Source organism: Octopus sinensis, linkage group LG14 (assembly GCF_006345805.1).
Source record: "Octopus sinensis linkage group LG14, ASM634580v1, whole genome shotgun sequence".
Taxonomy (NCBI): Eukaryota; Metazoa; Mollusca; class Cephalopoda; order Octopoda; family Octopodidae; genus Octopus; species Octopus sinensis.
In genome coordinates, this window is record NC_043010.1 from 65,130,105 (window position 1) to 65,148,959 (window position 18,855).

Consider the following 18,855-nt stretch of genomic DNA (forward strand, 5'->3'; position numbering starts at 1 on the left):
CTTCCATGAGTATACATACATACATACATACATACATACATATATACATACATACATACATACATACATACATACATACATACATACATACATACATACATACATACATACATACATACATACATGCATACATACATACATATGATGGTCGCTCTCGTCGAAGACGACGTACAAGCGTTCGGCTTTCGCCGGACGACCTGCACAAATGATTTGTTTATAATAATCGAATATTTGTGCCGCACATTAGCTCACTGTCTCCATCAAATCGATGTTGTCTGAAGAATATGCTACTCCTCAGGCATCGAACTAATCTCAGAGCAACACGAAGTATTTTACTCAAGAACACAACACACCATTTGGACTAGGAACTGAAATCACAATTTAGCAATCGTGTGTACAACACGCTAAATCCTAGGCTATACATACATACATACATACATACATACATACATACATACATACCCGTATATATATATATATATATATGTGTGTGTGTGTGGTGTGGTGTGTGTGTGTGTGTTGTGTGTGTGTGTGTGTGTGTGTGTGTGTGTGTGTGTATGTGTGTGTGTGTGTGTGTGTTTGTGTATGTGTGTTGGGTGATTGTGGGTGTGTCTGTAAAGTAAAAATCCGTATCCTTTTTAACCAGATTGACCGTTCGAACGAACTTTACTGCAATTCTTTAACCCCAAGGAGACATCTCCTCTAGCTGGTTAATGATGCACAGCTGCTTCCGAGATATTGCGAACGGAGGAGCGAACCCCTACCACCTTCTTCTAGCAATGAAACCAGCAGGCCGGCCTGATTTCGAGATATTTCTGCTTCTCTCCAGTACTAGACACCATATCTGCTCGAAATATATATCATTTCAAGCGGCATAAAGTTACTGATTTTGCAACAAGCAAAAATGCTAGTTCTAAAATCTCTCTAAGAGGTCAACGCAATATATTGTACCGACAAGTTACGTTCGAAGCCACTTTCATATATGTCTATCCGTTCGAATGGACAGCCGTGCTGAAATGGCGACGAACATTGGTTGTTAGTACAACTACAGCGTTGATTTCTTAGAGAGATTCTAGAACGATTTTAGAAGTTAAATTTAGAATTAAAGAATCGAGGTTTAGAAAGGAAGCATTAAATGCAAAATCCAAACCATATTTCAGAGTAAGTTCCAGGTAATGTGCTTGTAGAATATGTTCACTACATTTGGCTATCATGCATCATCAGCAATATCGTGCGTTCGTCGTTAAATCTACGTCTGGAGTTCCGAGGTGCACGTACGGTATATTTTTAAGTGATTAATATGGAAGACGATGTGTAACCAGAAGTATTTATTATCACAACAAACGTTTCAGCATCATTCTGCATTGCTCCCTTGTGGGCGTGGGACGATGTAATGACTCCATTTGCAACGCACAATGCAAAAACCTCATCAGGCGACGTAACATGCTTCAAAAGTTACCAGATTTACATTTCATTTTCGCTTCAAGTTATATACTGATGGTGAGATTCTAGTAGTTCAGATATATCTGGTTAAGTGAAGAACATGTGGTCAGGAAGTGAAAAAATTATACATATTTATATATGTGTCTGCTTTGAGCGGTATATGTGATATGTGACTCAATGTGTGAATATATGAATGTGTGTGTGTGTGTGTGTGTGTGTGAGAGAGAGAGAGAGAGAGATGTGTTTATTCTGCTGCAACACAAGAGTAGAAGGAAGAGTAACAGATGAAAGAGAAGTAGCAATAGAGAAAATGGGGCAGAGTGGAAGTCTCTGTTGTGCAGGTGGATGTACAACAGAGATTGATGGGAGTCGGCACTCCAGAAAGAGTAACGAGAAAGTAAATCATGAAAGGAAGAGGAATAAAGAGGCAAGAGACGGGAGTGAGGAGAACATCTCACTCACCCCATTACACTCACATGCACATTAACACATGCATACACACTCGGTCATATACATGCGTCTACTGACAAACATGAGCACATCCACAAAGCGAATGCTGAAACTTCAGAAGTAAATCGATATTTCATGCCCAAAATATTTTTAATTTTTCATTTAATTCTTCTTTTCTATCGCCCACCAAAGGAATATGCGTATATTATATATCTTATATTTCCGTCCGATATATAATTATCGAACGTAACTCTAATTTGAAATTACTTCCAATGTTCGAGCTTTTGAGAAGCAATATCCATGGCTGACTTGAAGACTTAGAGTTTATTGACTGTTGGGAAACAACGTAAAGTGCAAAAGGATACCGACTACCACAGGCTAATTTAAATGGGAGTAGAGTTTAAACAGAAATTTTAGTTTATTTTAAATTTTTCTTAGTGGTTTTTATTTTGTTCTTTTATTTGAACAGGTCCTACACAAAATACGGTGACGGACTTCTGGAGGATGATCTGGCAATTGAAATGTAATACTATAGTCATGTTAACTGACATTGTGGAAAATGGAAAGGTATAGTGTTTCTTCAGAAGAACTTGATAACGTAAACCATTCTTTAAGAAAATTTATCTATTTGTGTACGTGAATATGTATACATGTATGTATGTATGTATGTATGTATGTATGTATGTATGTATGTATGTATGTATGTATGTATGTATGTATGTATGTATGTATGTATGTATGTATGTATGTATGTATGCATGTATGTATGTATGTATGTATGCATGCATGTATACGAGAAGAATTCTAAGCATATAGTTGTATATCTAGATATGCTCATAAATGCTTAAACTATAAACATCCGGAAGTTTTACAAACTTTTGCAGTTCCAGTGATGGCTTAGACGTATGGTCTTCGAATATGCATGCATGCATGCATGCAAGTATGTATGTATATATGTATGTATGTATGTATGTATGCATGCATGCATGTATGTATGTGTATATTCATGCATGCATAGACGCATCAAAGCCATTAGAGTAGAAATACATATTCCACCATACATAGAATTATTGGAATGTTCGTTACGACAGATGTTAACGGGTTTAATTTGCCGATAAATTTTGAAAGCTTTACGGTTATACTGGGAAAGTAATATCGGATTCTTATCCAAAAAGCGATACCAAAACATAGAATTACATGTTTCCCCATTGACACAATAGTTATTCCGAATTTTGTCAAAATTCGAACAGTTTTTGGTGAGGGGTAAGTCTATTACATCAACTCTGTTGTTCAAATTATACTTACTTTATCGACCCAGAAATTATGAATGGCAAAGTCGACTTCAGCGAAATTTGAACTCAGAATATGAAGACGAATAGAATACTGCTGAGGCCATTGAATGCTATGCAGTTATGTGTGTCAGTGTGTGTTTGTATGTGTGTGTGTGTGCGTGCGTATGTGTGTGTGTATGTGTTTAGTATAAAATATTGGAGCAGCTATAGTTTCTTTTGAGTGTTGTTCTGTGATTTTAGTCACTCCGTTTATGTTTAAGAATCCAGATCTTAAGTAGCATTTTCTTTTTTCTTAGTTTTTATTTTATATATTGATTTATTTATTTTGTCAGATGAAGTGTATGCAGTATTGGCCAGATGAAGAGCATACTGAGTCATTTGGTAACATCGAAGTTACACATATCAACACTAGCTATCATTCAACTCATATACACCGAAGATTTATTATTTCAAAGGTAAGGCATTCCATATTATTTCATATTATATAAGAATTACGTTTCTTACAAGGAAATTCTGGGAGACCGTTGTATAAAATGTAGCCTCACGTAAAATTTGATTGCTACAATAAATATGGAGTGAAAAAAGGTGAAATATTTTTTACTCCTTTATGCTTTAATTGCGTTTTAACAATAAAATTTATCATATAGGCGCAGGCTTTATGATTAGTGGCTTTCTTACCAGCCACATGGTTCTGGGTTGAGTCACACTGCGTGGCACCTTGGGCAAGTGTCTTCTACTATAGCCTCTGGCCGATCAAATCCTTGTGTGTGGATATGGTAGACGGAAAATGAAAGAAGCCCGTTGTATATACATACTCTCATACACACATATATGTGTGTGTGGGTCTGTGTTTGGCTCCCCGCAACATCCATTGACGATCGATGCTGGTGTGTTTACGTCCCCGTAACATAGTGGTTCGACAAAAGAGACAAATGTACAAGGCTTACAAAGAATAAGTCCTGGGGTCGATTTGCTCGACTGAAAGTGGTGCTCCGGCATGGTCGGAGTCAAATGACTGAAACATGTAAGAGAAGGAATAAAAGAAAGAATATCACTATTCTTGAATTATTTAACATGCACTCAATACAATATCTGTGGTGCTCTATATAGTTTTATAACAAATTAACGAAGAATATAAGTAATTATTTCAGTCTGGTACTTGCTTTATCGCATACTCTGTATTGTGCCAGCCAGTTGCAGGATCTAAATGGACATAACATTCATAGACATATATACACACGGATAGATAAATGCGTTTGCACAAAGAGGAGTCTGGTACATGCAATATAATGAATGGAAAACTTCCATTGACTGAAATAATACAAGCAATTAAAAGGCAAAACTCTGCGTGCATTTATCATCTAAACAAGCAAGAAGCGGCGATAAATCTACTTGTTATAAATAATCTAAATTTGGGACTTTGAAGACAAGTTCCTCTCTGAAATGCAGCTACACATTTGAGAAAGTATTTATATATATATATATATATATATATATATACGTATATATATATATACGTATATATATATATATATATATATATATACATACATATATATTATTACATATATATATACATATATATATATATTCATATATACACGTATATATACGTATATACAATATATATATACTTTCTCATAGATATATATATATATATATATGTATGTATATATATATATATATATATTTTTATGTATGTATATATATATATATATATATATATTTGAGTGTAAGGCATTAGAAAACGTAGATGTATTGTAAAAATATGGAAATATTACTGAAAATGTGTTTCTAATATCTATGATGATCAAATATTTTTTTAACATTCACTATCCCACCTTCTTGTATACCCACGACTATGTTACTCAATGTTTAATTTACTTTAAACATCCTACAGTGTGGTTTAACTTCTATTTCTAGATGGTTAAGTGACTGCTTTGGCCTTCTATCGTTTCATATGTGCTTTACAGGCCAGATTCAGCAAGCACTATAGTACTTTGTGTTTTATCATTGATCTAAAATTTGCTATTTTGTTTCGAAGACTGACGCTGTGCAACGCTTTGAAATAAGTTGGATGCCCTGTAATGGTATCAAAATTTATATTATAATAATATACTACGATAGTATTTTATTACATTGTTTAATAGTGCTTCAGTATAATTTTACACATCTTTTCTTCCAAAACATTTTACGTTTTATTTACAGTCAGGTGGTCATCAGAATGAAAGATGGACTATCGATCATTTCTACTTCAATAAATGGCCAGATCATGGCATACCACAGCACACAGAATATATCTTAGAATTCCGAAATGCCGTAAGGTTCAGAGAGGGAACAACATCATCATTGGTCGTACATTGCAGGTTTGTAATTATATCTATAACACGCATATTTCATATTTCATATAATTATATATATGCATTTTTATATTTATAATAACCATAATTATATCCTCTATACAATGATGTCAGCTTTCCTTTTTATAATTTCTGAAAGAAGATCCAGAGCGGCAGAAATTAATATATATATCTGTAGTATGTGTGTGTGAATATATATACATATATATATATATATATGTATATATATATGTATATATATATATATTATATATATATATATATATATATATATATATATATATATTATATATATATATATATATATATATATATATATATATATATGTATATATATATATGTATGTATGTCTGTCTGTATTTATGTATGTGTGTGTTTGTTAGCACTCGTGAGTGTGTACCTGTGCGCATGTAAGCGTGTAAGCGTGTATGTTGGTAACAAGCCATGTTAACTTTTGAAATGTTTTGTTATATAATTCATGATATAGTGAAAAATATAAAGCTAAAGCTTAGTAAAAAGAGGGTCCACGAAATTTTGCCTAAATTGAACCACGTTTATAAGTTTATAAGTTTTCCTATATTTTGTGTGGGACAACGAGATTCAGAAATATTTTAGAGTCAAAGTATCACGTTTAATCAATCAAAACGTTTGCCTCACGACATCACTTCAACAAAGAGACGATTCTAATATTGACATGGTTTCGGAAAAAGGAAACATCTCGACATAGAAGAGTGACTGAGAAAAATTTAGGTTCTTAGTAATGTAGGTATATATGATGTAGTAAGTCAAGAAATTTTAACCAATATTGTCTTACGTTAACACAATATGTCGTCCCAATAATGATTGTTTCCATTCCTAATGAAAAACTTTGGTTAAAATTGTTTGCTGAGAAGTGTGTTAATATCAAATTTAGGGTCCGATTTCCGGTATTACTCAATTTTAGCAGGCACCGAGCTAGAAGAATCGTTAGTATGGCCGGCAGAATGCTTTGTTACATTTCGTCCATTTTTATGTTCTGAGTTCAAATTCCGCCAGCGTTGATTTTGCCATTTTATACTTTCGGGGTCGATAAAATAAGTACCAGTTGAACCTTGGTTTTAAAGTAATCGATTTATACCTTCCACCCGAAATTATTGGCCTTGTGTCCAAATTAGAAACCAGTATTATTCAACTGTTATTTTTTTCTACTTCTGAATAAAAACAGTAAATGTTTTCTTTTGTTCTCTAAGCCTAATCCATGTATTTATTTTGTTCATTAAATTGTTGGAAGCAATCATAGACATTTTATTGCCCTTGACCCATCTTTCAGTGCTGGTGTCGGTCGTACCGGAACTTACATTTGCATTGATACTCTTCTTAATGAAATGTTGAGTGGTCAAGCTATTGATGTATTGGCATGTGTCACGAAGCTTCGGGAGGAGAGGATGCATATGGTCCAGAAAAGGGTGAGTTAATGACAACGTAAATAAGAAAAAATACTTAGTCTAATAGCTCGTAACTCTCAGGAACTCTCCCTTATATGGGTTTGCTTTCATCTTTTCTTTCAGCGGCAATGGTCATTCTATATCTTCTATAATTTGGCTATTTCTTGAAAGGCGAGGAATTGGCAGAAATTTTACAAATCCAGGGAAACTGGCTTGCAGGATTCGTGATCGTGTCTTCACTCTCATTTTAAATTCGCTGATGTCAGCTTCACATATAATACTTTAGTCGATAAATAAAGTACTTATTTGGAGTTGAGATTCAATATTCTCTCTATCCCTCACACACACATATCTCTCTTTTTTTCCTTCCTCTCTTTCTCACTAACTTTTGCTTTCCGTTCAAAAGTCCAGTCTTGTGACTTTGTGTTACACTGGGTTATATATTAATAGAGCATGTGTCTGTTGAATACCGAGAATTGTACGCTTTAATTTTATTTGTTGGAAGTCAGTTGCTCATCGTCAGAATCAACAGAGGATAAAACACAGCAATTCGGAAATATTTGTGAGTTGCTCTTCAGTCATAGCTGTTACGAGAGTATAGAAAATAACGTGTTACGATGCCAGAGTCTGCTATGGGACTGACAAGTTACAGTCAAGTTACATCTAGTCCCTGAAACAGAATTGGATTTATGACTCTCAGAAAATACTATAATTTCGCATCATTATATATTTCTTGTCAATTCTATACGTTTTTATTCTCATTACATTGAAATATGTTCCATGAGAAAGTTCTCAGCGTATTTAGTGCTTATTAATGAAGTAGACAATCAATAAAATAACTCATAATTATGAAAGTGTTTTCAGAAATCAAAAGAAATAAAAGCACTCAGAGAACGCAAACCTCCGTCAAATCAGCACCAACGTCCTCTCAATGAGGATTTTTAAAATGAGAATATCTGAAATAAAGTTGACTGATCTCACAAACCGGAATGCTAAAGATGAACCGACCGCCCTCAAAAATTAAGTCAAAAACCGGAAAAACAATTCAGAATCCTTGTCCAGTACCTTCCAATTGCTATAGATGGGTAATACAGATGGGCCGGTCACCTGCATGGTGAGGAAGCTCTCATTGGGGAGTGGTAACAACTAGGGTAGTATAGCTGACTGCTTATTGTGATCAATCCTCTTTTGGCTTTCTCTAGCTTTGCTCTCTTTTAGAAACCCAGTGAAAATCCATATATGTCCGATTTCAAAGAAATTTGAACGATATAACACAAGTTAAAAATCATTCCCAACAATTCAACTTCTTTGGTTGATTTTAAGACCCAATTAATAGGGGTCTTAACTCCCACATTTTAGAGTTCCATGTGCTCCATGTACTCTATTTTTCAGGAGCAAAAGTTTTGAGGGGGTTTTGCAAGATTTGGATTTTAGAATCGGGGCATAAAGATGAGTAGTATGAGATAAATATGTCATGATTAGAATTTTGGTTTGGGTGAGTAAAGAGGGAAAGAACCACAATAAGTCAGTCAGTCACCGGCTGACACTCATCGATACATCGAAGAGGCCAGGGAACAGAAGAAAGAAGAAGAAAGAAGACATGCACCCAACACCAGAGCTGAAGACACATCCGAAGGGGGGGGCACGTCAAAACGGTAGAGGAGTAGGAGCCGAAACCGGACGTGGTTCCTCTGATGATGTCTTGAGCTAACTGGATCCTATAAAGCAGCTGTTGTGGTAGCAGGCCACGAAACACGGTTGTAATTCCTAGTTATATATTTATAAAAGCTGATTCGGTTATATCTACTAACATATATACAGAACTTTATATGTGATGGTAGTCTCTTTTAGTCCGAGCAAGCTAAACAACCGACTTATTTATACTGATTAAATGTATTTACTGTTCATTAGCTCACATTCTCTGTGAAATCTATGCTACCTGAACAGTGCGCGTTGTGCCAACGTCAAGTGTCAAAGTTATTGCAAATATCAATTGTTTTGCCCAAGAAAAAATACGCACCACCCAGTGCAAGTGTTGGACCCACGCTCTTCCGTTCATGCGTACAACAATTCATGCGCCCTCACAAGTGAATATACAGCAAGTATAAGCTTTGAGGCTGAAATTCATGTAGAGTTTGTACTTGTTGGTATGAAAGTTAAGCAACTTACGGAATTAGTCACTGAATTCCATGCATTGAATTAACATTTTCACAATAAGGTAGATCGCACTAACTTCATTTATTACTATATCATTAACTTTAAATATTCAATAATATTTAGTTTTAGCCTCGTTAGATATTGCCGACCTAGCCTACTCTGATGTTACGACGTCGCTGAATACATCTCAAACTAATAGTATTACAGTATAGTACACGCCCAATCACACAAACGAATAGAAGAAAATGTCATTGAAAAGAAATACATAGTAGCATTCTCTCGATTAGGGTTCATGTGATCGTGTAACATGGCTTTTGAATTTTTATTGCTGGGCGGATTAAATGCGGATTTAAAACATAAGGAAATAAGTTAGAATATATGGGTTTCATAATTCCATAGATACTTTGTTTATGTGTTTAACTAAAGTCCCCAACAAGATTATAAGCCCGGTGACAACAATATTTGCAAGATATGGCACCTCGGCGAAATAATTAAATTTTCGTTTTTATATTAAGTCTATTTCTAATTAATTTCAACTCTGAACCTCTTTTGCAGGTTGTTGATTTTTTATTATCTAGTTCTCTCTAAAGAACAAGATATGAATTAAATATTCGATCACACTAAAAGTTTAACGTGTTAAGTTTTGTAATATGCTTTTAGTACGTTCACTCCCTTCGCTCTCTCTTCATATATATTTATTTAAATCGTTTCCTCCAAATCTCAAATCTCAGGTTTTTCCCTCAAGTCGATCAAACTAACCCATAATTATATATTAATCTCACCCATCATTTCATTCTTCAATTTCAAAACGTTTTTCATGAACGAAGTTTATTTCCTTCTCTTTACCAAACTAATGACTACGAAACACAATGTTTTTTTTTATTCCAAAAATTATTGTTTGCTTAAACACTGAGCCTATGTGATTTTAAACGGATTCATTTCTGTTTCCAGATACAACTGGAGTTTATATATGATGTTTTAGTCGAGAACATTCTCACCGGAGATTATGACATAGATGTGAATAATATACCAAAGGAATTCTCTAGAATAACGGAAACAGACCATTCAACAAGAGTATCGATTTTAGAGCATCAGTTTCAGGTAAGCCAGAAATGTAATTGCGATCGAAGAAGCGATCAATTCTTATTGAAACCGATGGAAAAGTCAGCTTGCAAAACGTTTTAATACACCGTTTCATCATTATCTTATCTATTCTATATTCCATAAATAAAGGTATTTTCCTTTGTATTTTACCATCGCTCCAACATTTGTTCTGCTTAAACTAGACAACCATTTTTTATATAATTTCAAGGACGTAATAAAACAAGTCGAAGTGCGTGACACGGACATTGCATTAAAAGAGGGTGGTAAGTTGAAAATATAAAAGAAATATAAAAAAAGTAGCTTGTGAATGCATGGCAGTACTAATTAACATCATTTTTGTTTAACATTCTCTGTCAATCAAATTTTAAAATTCTAATGGCGTTGAGTAAAAAAGCACATATAACTAAATTATTTGATATTGGAGCATGAAATCTAATTTTCGCTACACTCAAACCCTTCAAGGTTTTGGAATCAACTAATATAGATATTCAAAGTGATTTTCCCATTTGAATACACAACTATTTAAGTTGAATTTCATTTCAAATCCATGCATCGTCCATATCACTGCATGTCATATTTCAAGTAATGTACCCCTATTCGCATGTCATTTCTGTATGGAATGCACGTATGAATGTTTCGTGAAGGAAAATAAGAATTGAAGAACTTCAGGCAGATCCTTTTGGAAGTACTTCATACGATGAATCTGGCTAAGGGAATGAGCTTTGAAAGGTATAGTAATCCGAGTGGGTTAGTTTTATCTTGTGACACGTACAAACTGTTAATCCGAAGTCATTCACCAAGCCGGTACATTAATCACAGGGAATAAAATTAACCAGGAAAGAATAAGGAATTATGATTTTATTTACTGACACACATTTCGCTATAATTGATTAACCGAACGTTGAGAATACAATGATTTGTACAAGCAATCGATCAGTTAAGTAATCAATTAATCATTTGAAAACTGGAACTGTAGTCTCGCAAATTTTCTCTCATCGGACCTTAAAAGCTGTTACATTTTCCACAGAAATGAACGTTTATATCGACAATATTTGCGGCCATGTAACACCAAAACTCGGCTTCTACGTATAGGCTTCTACATATGAAGCATCGTTGAAAGCGAGACTAATTGACAACCTCATGATACCAGAGCTTCATTAAAGGCCAGCATTGTCCAAGCTTTATCCGAAATGAATAAGGACGATTTGGTGGTGACACGTCCACTATTCCGGTCCCGCATCGAAGCAGTAATCCGTCCTGAGAAGTAGAATCAATAAATAATTATATAAGAAAGATATAAGAAAGATTTCGCGAACATGCTATGTTTTATTTCGATCCCAGTTTGCATGTCGTAAAGGTGACAGAGAACCCATTTATTTATTTAAATCGCATCCATCCACCCATCCATCCACCCATCCATCCATCCATCCATCCTCCATCCATCCATGTATACAACATACAAACATATATACATATATTATAATTATCGAATGAGCGAGCAGCGCATGCCACGTAACATTTATTAATACTTGGATTATATTTGGATTATGCAAAGTATTCTTAAAGTATGAAATCCTGTTGGAAGAGCGTTCATGTTGTTGGGAGGTAGACATTGTCTGTGGCCGTAATTAAACAGTTATTCATTTTCCAGATTAATGAGGCAATAGGAGCTTATTCTTATTTAAGATATACACAAATTCGGAGAGAACTAGATTAGTTTGTTCTAATTTATATAACGATGCATGTGCTTACAATGTTTATTAATAAGCATTAACCAGGGTCAGACAGTTATGTCAGGGAGAGCAAACCGAAAAGCTCATAAACACTGTCCTTCGCCATCTAAATTGGCGACTAAAAAATAGAGTTTCAGATATATTTAGGACAGCAAAAAAAAAGCTTTATTTTTTCTCGTAGGAATGTCACGGATACAAACTTTCTTATCATTTAAAAATTACTAACTATAATATGTGGATGTGAGGACGTGTGTGATGTGTGACGTGTGTGTGTGTGTGTGTGACTATGTATTCTCCAGTGTAAATTCATCGTAACGATCGTTGTATAATTATTCAAATTAGTACAGTGAACTATAAGCATTCTGAGGATATTGTAACGTAATAGCTTCACATTTATTTATTAATTTAACATTTTGTTTTTCTAGTAATTTGCAGGCCAGTCTAGATTTCATTGTATTTGTATAGAGTTAGATATTTTATTTAGGAAGGCAAATATATTGGTTGTGTTTATAAAACAAGAATTTGTCAGATGCTTAAGCTAAAACGTTCAGTGATGTCACAAATAAATATCACAAATGGATTATACATATATAAACGTATCTAAAACATCAGTAAAACATTGAATAGTTTATGCACTTTTCCTTATGGCACTTCAAGTAAAAACAAACACAGGAAAAGCTTGTCACCTATTCCCCAGTGGCTTAATTAATGGCTTGTGGCATCATTACAATTTATCTCTGTTTCATAATTAGTTGGGATCCAATGATATTTCCCACAAATTGTAAAGTAACAATAGAAAATAGACAGCGTTCAGTTACCCCCAATTTAATTGATAGATCGGACACCCATAACATCTTTAATTTCAAAATATAACAACTTTTTAATATCGAAATATTTTATCTCCTCAAACTAAAATAATTCCTACATTTTCTACTTACAGATCTCACCTTCAACTTTTATCATTTTGTTATATGAAGAGGATCAAATAAATATTTTCTACATTTCTGATTAGATAATATTTTATAATTGTGCATATTGAGTCTTACTTTCTAATAACTTCCTGGTGAAGCCTAATATAGAGAGAATATACTTTATAACTGAGTAGAAGTTTAGCTGGTTAAACGGTCAGCATGCTTATCTCTGTTCATTTCAAACTGGTTTTTTAACGTGTAATAACTCTAAAAGCGTATTTTATGGAATTGATTAATTGAGATATTTATCATGCTCTGCGTTAATTTTCTAGAAAATAACTCTTTTTTTTTTGTTGTTTTTCATAAATGGAAGGAGAGTATGCGAATTTCAATATCAGTGGTGTCTTCATTGATGTGAGTAAATTACTTTCGCACTTTTTATTTTGCTTTAAAATCTTCTGGGTTTAGATCGGCATTTACTTTTCTGATGTAGTCGCGAGCGGCTAATGATACCTTGACAGGCCTCACAGTCTGGAATGACACGGATATCACAGCTGGAGTGAGAGATCTGTGCATAATGCTCATTTTCAACTGGAGTAAAATGGAGCAACGCATGCTTTTATGAAATCTACTTTCCATTGTTATAATCTAAGAAGAAGGCAATTTCGAATGTAATGATTTAAAGAGAGACAAACTTTGGCTGTTCTCGATGGATTCTGATGACTTGAATTTGTAGCAACACCATTTGTGCAAAACTTTCTCATGCTACTCTCGCTTTACCTGTTGCACACGGTGTGATATGTATGTTTAATTAATCCATATATCCTTACTAAAAACCTGGTTCCCGATCCTGGGGAAAATGCTGGAAACTATTCGTCTGTTTTAATACAGTCTTGTTCTGACAAGTATTATTCGTAGACACTTTAACATGGCTGCCAGAGCAGACTCGACTGCAATTTTTTAACCCTCAGAGGACATTTCCACTAGTTGGTTAACGATGCACAACTGCATCCGATAAAATTGTTAAAGTGGCTATGAATATTGCATGTCAGTAGAACTACTGCTCGATTGAGCTTGGAAAGTAAGGAAACAATAGTAAGGAACAATGATTCTCCAAGGTGAAGAGAAAGGCATGCTGTATGGTTTAGAAACCAAAGCATACGGATAAGAAGCGAGACAGTTCAGAGATGAAAGCCTTGGCAGGAACATTTTGTATTCAGTAGGGTTGTCATTATTCCCGAGATTAGTGTATGTGCGTTCATTCCCAACTCATGTTAATGTGGTGGGTTAGAATAAAATCGCTACCATTGATGTACGATCTGGTCATCATTAGAACATATTCTAACTGCATGCAAATTATAACTTGTGGTGTAATTTTGATAACACAACCGAATCTTGAACATCTTAAAATACAACTGCATCTAGTATGGTTAATATGAGAAGTATTAGAGTCCTGTTGCAGCTTGTGCTTTTTCTCAAGATTTGCGAGAAGGGATAACGAGGCAAGAGCTCAGAAAAATCCAGGACATACACTTCTGCTGATGGCTAAAATATGCAGGCGACCTTGGAGAAATCTCTCGTATTTCCAACTAACACTGGAATAACGAAGCAACATATTGACTTTAAATATAGTCCACATTGTTTAGTTTTGTGCGCAATTCTAAACAAAAACAAGTGAGTACATTAATGTATTTAAAGTATGTTTATGTTAATGTGCAACAGATGCAGTAGAGGTTGGACGATCGTAAAGAGATCCGCAACGTCTTACTTTGGAAGGTTAATTGAGCAGTGATTAGCATACATGAGTCATCGTCTGGCGAACAAACGATAAAAGATGGGAACAAATACGATCATCAGCTCATAATCAGGCGAAATATTCGTTGTTTGGTTTGCGTTTTTAGTGTGTTGGTGGCATGTTTGAAAGGGAAGAAAAGAGCCAAATTAAATGAATTTGGTTTGCATATGTGAGTATATATATGTTTGTGTCTTTGTGTGTGATGTATGTGTGTGTGCAGCTGTGTGTGTATGTGTGCGTATGTTAGTGTAAATGTCTCGTCACTGCTCAGATATGGAGAAGATATTTCACTCTTACAAAACTACTTCGTTGTATTAAGACAAAACTTACGAATTAAGGCTATACCTGTATTTACTTTTCCTTGTCTGGTCTCCAGTTTTATAATTTTCTTCCTGTTTCTCTTTTATGTAAGGGTCCTTCTTGCGAAAGAGAATTTCTTGTTACAAAATCTCCAAATGAAAACAGTGTTCTGGAGTTTTTGATGTGTATGCGCAAAAGAGGTTACCTGAATATCGTAGCATTTGATTCAAGCGAGGTAAAACTGCAAATATTTTGTTTTCATACTAAAGTTTTCACTATGTCATGTGTTTCTAATTCATTGCTATCCGAATCGTAATAATTCCAGTAATTTCTTTCAAGAGACACTGTACATTTTGAATGCTGAGAGATATATTGTTAATGCTAACTTAATATATAATATTAGGCGGAGATTTTCAGGTTGTTAGTCATCAGATTTTGTTGGCACAGTTGTATGTGTTCCCACATTAATCTTAAATGTTATAAAAAAAAACTACATAAAACTACCGTATAAATAAGACCAGTATTACGAGGGGTGCTGGAAGTTCCTGGCGTTGGTTTAAAAAATATACATGAGGATCAGTTAATTATGATTTACTTCAACGTAGTCCCCTCTTAGACTCTCTCGCCTGTTGTAAAGCTCTTTCGGTTGTTTAAACTTGTAAAATAGCTCGGAACTTTGGGCTACGAAGCAGGCCTTTCGAGATACCTTTAAAGGCGGGAACTGTTTCAGCACACTTTGTGTATCGAAATGACAATAAAATTGGAGATTATGAATACAAAGTAGGTCACATGATGTGTAATGAAAGATTTCCAGACAAAGGACATAAAATAAGAACAATAAGAAATCTGAGGTGAAGAACTTGTATACAGTGCGTGTGTTTATTTGGCAAGAAAAACACTCACCATCCCAAAATATAACAATATTTTACAAATGTTTTTAGGGAGTATTTATACGCATTTTCTGGTGTATCGTTTACCTAAAAGATTATAAACTTCTCTCTAAATAATACATAATTTCTTATGATTTTCTGCTTGGTTTGTGGAGAGTTACACCATGCCAAAAGAACTTCGATAACAAAAACCATAGTACCAACTTTTTAATGAGCTGCCCCATCATTTATATGATATAGGCCTTTGTCGGAGTGATAATTTCTCAATCCTGATGCTTCTAACTATACATACTATCATATAATATTTTAACTCATATCACTATTAATATTTCTATCCTTTTTTTCGTTTTTCTACATAGGCAGCACCTATGTACTTGCCCAGGACATTAAATGAAACTGTTAAAATTGGGCCATATCTCCTGGAACTAATAAATGTTGAAGGCAAAGACGTTTGCATACACAGTGTTTTGAAGGTTGAATGTGATAACAATGTAAGCTAATTTCATGTTTAAAATTATTCCACTTTTGAAAATGATATTATAGCTTAATGAAAGCTATACCTTATATTCCTGCATCGTAATATATTTTTATATTTTGTTGGTTCATAATAACAACGTAATTAAGGATACTTGTTTTAGTAATATGACAAAATCTCCCGGTAAGTGACCGTTAACTCTGACTTGTGAATGCAGCTATCCAGCCCCTGAGAAAGGATACGAACCCGGATGTTTTGAGAATAGACAGATGCCAAGTACGGATGGTCAACACTATCGAAAACTTTCAATTGATCTATGCTGATTAGGGACCCATTAGTGCCATGCTCATTGACAACTCTCTCTCTCTCTCTCCATGATTTATCAGATGAGGTGGAAGTTGTCGTGGATTGCTCTGCTTGGGGTGGCACATGTCTGCATCTCTTACCAGTCCCTTCATCAACGACAACCCCCCACTTCTTTGCCAAAATCCTCAGTTTTTAGCAGAGGCATGGTCCCCTTGTTTGGAATTATTTGGGCAGTGCTACCACTCTTTGGCTTCGAGGATTGTAGTTTCTGCCGTAGAGACCCCTCAAACGGTTTTTGCTCGTTCGTGTCTTACATCACTTACCTTGGCTCTGATGATGCAACCTTCGTGATTCGCGTTTAGGAGTTGGTCTAAGACCAATCTCGTTGCAAGCACGTCAGTCGCAAAGCCATTCCAATATTGCTCTTGTAGATTTTTAATTGTCCTTCTAATCTAATTTTATCTATCACCACATCCATACTACCCCTTATCAATTCTATTCTAGCCACATTGTTCAAGGTTTGAAAAAAATCATTCATTTTTTTTTTATTTGTTGAAATGTCCATATGTCGGAGAAAAAATATTTATGTTCAAGTAACGTTTTGCTTATTTGGCAATTGCCGAATCATTTCGGGAGTTGTTTTGAGAAGATGAGTCTTCCCCGTTTCTTTTGTTGTTATTTTGTCACCCTGTTAACAGATCGACGCAAAGCATTCTAAACAGCTGTCTATTTACACCAAAGAGCAAAAACAAGCAACAAATACCTTTGTTTAGAAATCCTACTCACATAACCGAAGGCACGTTCCCACAATGAAAACATTTAGTAATCTAGCAACTGTGGAGTCGAAATAAATATAGTACAAGACAATAGAAATACTGATCCTTTCTAACCTAGAAACAAAATATGAAATTTCAGGGGATAGGGCTAGTCGATCGCATAAACCCCCGTCGCTCAACAAACACTTAACCCAGAAAGGATGAAAGGGAAATTCGAACACGACAGATTTTGAACGCAGAACGTAAAAACGGACGAAATTCCGCAAGGCATTGTGTCCAGCGCCCTGACAAGTCTGACGGCTCGCCGCCTTAGTAAGGATTTCAGAGTTTTGACACAAGGCCAGCAATTTCGAGGGATGGGATAAGTCGATTACATCTATCCTAGTGTCCAACTGACACTTATTTTATCTAGCCCGAAAGGATGGGAGGAAACGTCGATCTCGACGGAATTTGAAGTCAGAACGTCCAGACGGACGAAACACTGCTAATTTTCCAGGCGCGGTAACAATTCTACCAGCTCGCCGCCTTAATAATAATAATAATAATAATAATAATAATAATAATAATAATAATAATAATAATAATGGTCAGTTCCTCCATGAAACCAACAAATTTAAAGACCAGGAAGCAGCATGGAGGTGGCTCAAAATGTGTGACCTAAAAAAGAATATTAAAAGCCTAATCGTCGCTGCCCAGGACCAGGCATTGAATACCAATTCAGTGAAAAAGAATATATACCACACAAGTCCATCGACCCTCTGTAGAATGTGTGGGAAGAGGGTCGAAAGCGTGATTCAAATTTTTTGTGCTTGTGAAAGTCTTGCGCAGAAAGAATACAAGCGTAGGCACGATAAAGTAGCCCAAATTCACCTTTGGCTACTATGCCGTAAGTATGGGTGTTTGGTATCACTATACACCGGAAAATATAATGGACGAAAAGGGAGAGGCAAAAATCCTCTGAGACTTGGATTTCCAGACAAATGTTAGAGCACCGAAGGGAGACCAACACTGTTTATCTGGAAATAAAAATCCCAAAGGTCTTTTCCCTTCCCCTTATCGCCCATTACCTTTTCCGTGTATTATTATTAATTATTATTATTATTATTATTATTATTGAGTGAGAGAGCAGTTCATGCCATCAAAGTGACACTGGGGTAAAATATACGAAGCCCAATATACCCATCATGACTACCCGTCTGATAAAGGTACACCAGGCACATGCATCACACACCATATGTGCGCGACATGGTGATCTCATATCAAGATAAACAGCACATGACCTTGCAGGTGGGGCCCAGTTAGAATTTTCTTCAGGTTGTAGCCCATCCCGCTCAACGGTCCCTGATAAGGGTTGCTTAAGGATGTTGAAAGAACCACCCATGTTTCCAGAGGTGAACTATTCAAACCCCCAAGAATCCCTCTCAACACATGGCTATGA

General features: G+C 35.2%; 1 protein-coding gene across 1 annotated transcript in view; it reads left to right on the forward strand.

The window, feature by feature from the left end:
- LOC115219497 (receptor-type tyrosine-protein phosphatase T) overlaps nucleotides 1–18,855 on the forward strand; it is a 102,720-nt gene that overhangs the window by 34,796 nt on the left and 49,069 nt on the right. Inside the window, exons 17-24 of the mRNA XM_036509409.1 lie at nucleotides 2,363–2,460; nucleotides 3,518–3,640; nucleotides 5,394–5,551; nucleotides 6,856–6,991; nucleotides 10,079–10,228; nucleotides 10,440–10,494; nucleotides 13,249–13,289; nucleotides 15,083–15,205. Coding sequence (XP_036365302.1) covers nucleotides 2,363–2,460; nucleotides 3,518–3,640; nucleotides 5,394–5,551; nucleotides 6,856–6,991; nucleotides 10,079–10,228; nucleotides 10,440–10,494; nucleotides 13,249–13,289; nucleotides 15,083–15,205 — 884 coding nt within the window. The remainder of the gene's footprint in view (nucleotides 1–2,362; nucleotides 2,461–3,517; nucleotides 3,641–5,393; nucleotides 5,552–6,855; nucleotides 6,992–10,078; nucleotides 10,229–10,439; nucleotides 10,495–13,248; nucleotides 13,290–15,082; nucleotides 15,206–18,855) is intronic.